Below are 6,329 nucleotides of genomic sequence, written 5' to 3' on the forward strand. Positions count from 1 at the left end.
ATGGGATACCCGCTCACTCCCTAAAACCCCAGCAACACCCACCACTAACAAACCAATTCAATAATGTATTTCCCAGTCAGGTTTCCATCAAAACAAGGAGATCGAAAGCAACCCCAACGGCTGCCAGCGGGTCAAACAAACACATTGTCCCCTTTCCTTTTGCGCGGCTGCGTTGGGGAGCCAGAAATAAGGTCCCCACCTGTAGAATCAATGGCCAACATTTACTTTAATTAAAAAAAAAAAAGATTTCTTATTTGAGGAATAAAAAAGAAATGGTGCCCCGCACCCAGCACCAGGGGTTGGGAAAATGTCGTGTGATTGGTAGAGCAAACTAATGTTGTCAGGCTGAATGTGCTGATGTCCCAGGGCTAAGGCGTCTTGCTCCCTTGATGCGGGTTAACGTCCTCAATAGTCCCCCCCTCCAGTCGAAGCCTTTGATCAGACCGCTGCTGGCGCCTAAAAACAACATCACTTGTCTGCCTATTAGAGGCACTGACTAATCGTGACAGATTGTTTATTCTCGCAATTAGCAATGCAGCCGCTTCTCGGAGAAGCCACTCACCCCATCGGACTGACCCAGCCCCCTCAGAAGGATCGATAGGAGCTGCGGGGAGTGTGTGTATGGGGGGAGGGGGGTGGGGGGGGGATGTTGCTCTTCATTCCCACCAGACTGCAGAAGGGAGGCTGGGCAGAATTTGTAAATCCCACATGGCTATACCAGCGAAGGCAGGGGCGATAGATTTGTGACAGCAACAACAGCAAACTATAAACGCGATCGCATTATTTGAAATCGTTTGCATGGCCGGATTTTAAATGAAAATGTACGGGTCCTGCATTAATGAAATGTGGTAGTAGAATGCAATACATTTAACTCGTATTCTATACGTGTGTATAGATGTGTGGGCGTCAATATGTATATACACCCGTGCATAGTTTAACGTACATAAATCATCTTTAAAGGAGGATATATCATATAAACAACACAATGTTACACATACAGTATAATATTTTATTGTGTTTATATCTATGGTATACTACAATATTTTGTTGTGTATATGATATATGATCCTTTATATAAAGATGATTTGTGTATATATGAATACATAGATTAATTATCTTATATGTGCATACATAAGAGAATTCATTTCAATCAGATCTGTCACTGATCAACTAAATAACATTTCTATTATATCAATTCATTTCATGATCTATATGCTCATATCCTACAAGTTGTATTGGGTCCACTTAAAATGAAAGGGAATTCGCTGTCCCTCCCGGTTTAGATAATTATCCTTAAATGACTGCAAGAGCCTCTTGTGTTTCTAGGACATTAGAGCCCTGCAGCTATCAATAAACTTTTCTCAGCAGTGACCAATCACATTATTAGAGAGCTGCTCAGTTTTACTGCACATCCGTCCCGGGCACAAAGATCGGGATCGTAAAACAAAGTTACAAAAGAAAATAAGCCTTTTAATGTGTCGATGAGCTTAGGTTTTCTTTTTACGTTAAGGCGTATTTTATTAAATATTATTATATGTCCACCCACGGGTATTCAATGAAATATATCACACTTCAGTTCTGTATGTATAGGCGTACAGACACATATACACATAAACACTGTATTTTACACGACGTCTGCGCATTTAAAAATGATCTCCGTGTTTGGAATGCGCCGACAGCTGATGGAGTCTATACGGAATCACATTGTGAGGTCACACTACGGGCAGCCCAGCGTGCATTATTCATATTTCTATATGTTATTCCTTTGCCTCTTTTCTACCCTTCACAAAGCGCCCCGGGCGTTTATCGGACATAAACCCTGAGGATATTTTCCTACGTGGGAGCTGGTGTTATATTCCTCATTGCCGTAGATTTAAAAACAAACCCACCACAAGAAATGGATCCAGATAGCGTCAACTGCCGTGCTCTTTACATTGAAAAAAAAACCCCCAACAATCTCGGGCTTAGAAATGTGCAGTGCATAGAATTTCCAGCGCAGGAAAAACCAAACCAAACCAAACCAACAAGCCCCCGACGTGATTGGAACGTACGAGACTTGAACAGGAGCCATTATTGCAAAAGACAAGAGCCAGGCACCGAATTTACTCCAGAGGAAAGTTTCCCACTCACATCCCCGCGGTTCAGGGGGAGCAAGAAGGCAGTGCGGCCTGTTGATAGCAGCGAAGTCCAGCGCCGCGTCCAATGGGAAGCGGTCGTCCCTCCCCTCTGCGCGCTGGTTGGGCAGCTCCGGAGTTCGCTTTGCCTTATTAACAAGGCCGGCTGGGAGCTGGGACAGAAAAGTGCCAACCCCCCCCCCCTCACACACACACACGCACACACAAACACGCACACAAACACACACCCAGCCGAAAGCGAAGCGGAGGAGTTGCTGCCCTGACTTAGCGCGGAGGTGGGGGAAGGAGGACTGCCTCTGCATGGCCCCCGGTGTTGATATGACTACTGTACAGATCGGGGTCAAAATCGAGGAGTCTCCCGCGTCTGCTTTCAGCAAGCCCAGCAGCTGCATCCAGGCGAGCGTGGCGGCGATGGGGGGAGAGGAGGAGAGTGACAAGCCCAAAGTTTCCCCTTCCCTCCTGCCTTTCAGCGTGGAGGCGCTCATGGCTGATCACAGGAAGCCGGGGGGCAGAGACAGCATCGCCACCAGCCCCGAAGTGGCCGTGCCCCTGGCTGCCGGGACTTCCCTCAGTCCCAGGGTGGGATCCTTATCGGTGGCGGTGGCAGCAGAGACGCCGGCTTCCCCGCTGCCTCTCAACAGCCATTTTTCTGTCGGGGGACTAGTAAAATTGCCCGAAGATGCACTTGTCAAATCGGAAAGCCCCGAGAAGCAAGAGAGGACGGCCTGGATGCAGAACCCCAGGTTCTCCCCGCCTCCCCCTAGTAAGTAGAAGATCCGATTCGCGTTGCGAAATTGAACGTGTAAATACAGCACGATACCGTATGTGTTATACGCACTAGAGCGCAAACTCCTGATCACAGGGGAATGCTGCAGGACTCAATATCGGAGGCCCTCTGCTACTTAATTTTAAATTTCATTCTAGAGAAGTCCCTATTTCTCCTCCCCGCCCCTGTCTCTCTGTCCCCACATAAAAGCAAAAACTCATTCAAAGCCATTTCTACATCGCATTGCATTGAATCCTTTGGGACTACCCTTGCAGATCACTAGAACTGGAGTTCCGCTTAGGATGAGTTAGCTATCCTGCAGGTCCCGTGCAATTTATTTCTTTTTTTTTTCCCCAAGCACGTTTCACATGATATCTTTTAAAAATAAACGTATTTAAAATGTTTCTAATGACCGCAGATTCAGAGTTTCAAATGCAAGGGAGGAATTGAAATTTCTCGTACCAAATGTGTGTGGGGGAAAATACCTGATTGCCTGTGTCAGCTCAAGTTTTGATTTGAACGGACCATACATATGTTGCAATCATGGTTTCAGCTCAGCGGTGTTTCTGTTGAAAGTTGTTTGTATTATTTTATAGCGATACGCTTAGCTCAGATTCTTAAATCCTGATGCTTCTGTCCTGGGACTCTTACAGGCGTCATGACAGCAAGTTCTATAATTGCCAGTGTTTTATTTTGAAAGCACATAAATCTGCAGTTATAGATGTTTTCTACTTTATTCTTGATATAAGTGAAATTCTAAGAATATCAATCCGGAGGAGTTATAAAAAAAAAAGTCACGTCTAGTTATTACGCAGAGTTCCAGAAATTCTGTAAACTCAGTGCAGAGGACTCTATCTCTGATTCTTTGTGGGCCAAATTTTTCTTGCCTTACCAAATAAAACGAGCAGGATTTGATTTATACCCCTGTTGCCATATAGAGTTCAGCACTGTGAAACTCTTTCAAAGGCCCTTGAGAAGAGCCCAGTCTCCAAAAGTGAATTGTGTGCCTATTTTTATGGCTTCCATTTATTTATTTTACAAAATAACCAGAAGCTTTTTTTTTTTTTTTTTTTTTTTTTTTTTAATTAAAAATAAATGGAGCAGGGTTTGGAGAGTCTTTTTTAACATTTTAAATTAGGCCATAGGACTCTGAAGGGCAATAGAGCGACAGTGTTAATTCAGAGCTCATAATTAATTACATGCTTAATCTCTTTCCCAGGGGCCTAATGAAGAGGGTGGGAGCCTGAGAAGGCCTGCCTGTTTTATTTATTTTTTGCTAGGCCAATAAAAAAGACAACACAGACACTTTATTGGGGGTCTTCCCCTCTCTGTCCTGGGCTAACACCATCACCCCTTTTTGTGTCTTATACATCAGTTCATTCGAGTATTAAAAAGTAAGCGGCGCTGAGTATGCGGTCACCTGTCCCAATGCAAAGCATTTTGTAGGGAGCTCTGTATGAAGCCAGACAGCTGGTGATCGAGCTCTGAGCCCTCAGAGGACACTAGTCGGTATCATTAGGGCTGTGACCATTTGGGGGAGAGTTTTGAACCCTTTGTTAGATGCTCTTTGGCAAGCACCACCCTCTTCCTCAGAAGGAGGGAGATTACTTCAAAAACTGCCATAGTCATTCGAGATGGGCCCGCTCCAGGCCCCCCAGCTCCCTGCACTCGGGCCGCGGGGGCAGGATCTGAATGTGACTGGGGTGGTGGAATGAAGCCCTGTCTCTCTCCACCCCTCCAGGATGCGGGGCACTGCATGTGAATTTGACAAGCCTGCGCCCGGTAGCGGCTCTGCAGCCTTGCCTGGTGCCGGGTGCGACGTGCTATTAATCCGTTGCTTTTTTTTGTGTGTGTGTGTGTGTGTGTGTCCTTGTTGCCCCTTCTCCCCACCCCCAGGGCGGCTGAGCCCCCCGGCCTGCACCCTGCGCAAGCACAAGACCAACAGGAAGCCTCGGACCCCGTTCACCACGGCCCAGCTGCTGGCCCTGGAGCGGAAGTTTCGGCAGAAGCAGTATCTGTCCATCGCCGAGAGAGCCGAGTTCTCCAGCTCGCTGAGCCTCACCGAGACCCAGGTGAAGATCTGGTTCCAGAACCGGCGCGCCAAGGCCAAGAGACTGCAGGAGGCCGAGCTGGAGAAGCTGAAGATGGCAGCCAAGCCCATGCTGCCCCCGGCCGCTTTCGGCATCTCCTTCCCTCTGGGCGGCCCGGCGGTGGCGGGCGCTTCCCTGTATGGAGCCTCCAGCCCCTTCCAGCGGGCGGGGCTGCCGGTGGCTCCCGTGGGACTGTACACGGCTCACGTGGGATACAGCATGTACCACCTAACATATAGCGCAGCGGGGCGCACGGACCTCCCCCCCCTTCCCTTCCCCAGACTGCCGCCTGCCTCCCGCCCCGACCTCCCTCAAAAGCCAGGGAGCCAGCTCCTGTCCCTGCCTAGCCCACTTGTCCCCACTGAGCGCCCGCTTGGCTTTCAAGCGCACGCCCCCACACACACACACTTCCCCACCCCACCCACCCAGCGCCTCTCGCCCCGGTTCCAGGCTCCTCACACTATGCGAAGTTCCTAACACCCCTTTGCTGAGGCTTCCAGCCCCCGGGCTCGGCCCCCAAGTCTGGCTTTGTTCGCCTCTCTTAGTTCTTTATCCTCTTGCACCCTCGCTGCGTTTAAACGGTGATCCGATCTCTCCAGGGGTACCCACAAGCTGGTCCTTCCTCCACTCCCCCACCAGAAGGAGCCTAAAACATCAAACCTCCTCCCAGGGCGGACAAGAGGCCGTGATCCCAAACCCCAATCCCTTCCCAGGCTAACTCGGGGACATTGCAAGCAAGCAGCACCAGAGTTTGGGGATAGACCACTGACACTGTCTTAGGTGGGAAGGGCTGGCCTGGAATTGAAAAGACACAGGCTGAATGACACTTTTTCTCTCTCTCCAGCAAGAAAGAGACGAAATGTAAAATAGCCCCGCAGTATCCATTTAACAGCGTTGTCTGTTATCTGTTTCTTCCTCCAACAGCTCCTTTGGAAGGAGCTCTGTGTACTATGTAATATACTGTATATTTGAAATTTTATTATCATTTATATTATAGCTATATTTGTTAAATAAATTAATTTTAAGCTACAGTGCTTGGAGTATTTTGATTGTCCTTTGTCTCCACACTAGAACTGAACTAACGGATTGGATTTGTTCTGGTGCGGTCACTAGATAGCTGAGATTCCCCAGCCAGCACCCAGGCAGAGAAATACTTTCCCTGGGCCAGTGTTATACACCTCAAACGTGCTGCATGGCCTTGTAACCTATTTTTAGGGCTTCTCTGTTGTACTCCTGGCGCTGCTTGAATTTTACTTCTTAAAAGCTCCCCCTCGTCTTCTCTAATGCGAAATAAACATCCCGACCCCATGCAACCATTTCGACTCAAAAGGAATTGCT

At 48.2% G+C, this 6,329-nt stretch overlaps 1 protein-coding gene across 1 annotated transcript; it reads left to right on the forward strand.

Moving 5' to 3' along the window:
- Nucleotides 1-2,427: 2,427 nt before the first annotated feature.
- MSX1 (msh homeobox 1) lies at nt 2,428-5,468 on the forward strand. The gene is made up of 2 exons (XM_067556439.1): nt 2,428-2,898; nt 4,798-5,468. The coding sequence occupies exons 1-2, from the start codon at nt 2,436-2,438 to the stop codon at nt 5,466-5,468; spliced, it is 1,134 nt and encodes a 377-aa protein (XP_067412540.1). The 5' UTR covers nt 2,428-2,435.
- Nucleotides 5,469-6,329: the final 861 nt, after the last annotated feature.

This window comes from Emydura macquarii, unplaced genomic scaffold (assembly GCF_026122565.2).
Source record: "Emydura macquarii macquarii isolate MOO-44397 ecotype Brisbane River unplaced genomic scaffold, CSIRO-AGI_Emac_v2 contig_1768, whole genome shotgun sequence".
Lineage (NCBI taxonomy): Eukaryota > Metazoa > Chordata > Testudines > Chelidae > Emydura > Emydura macquarii.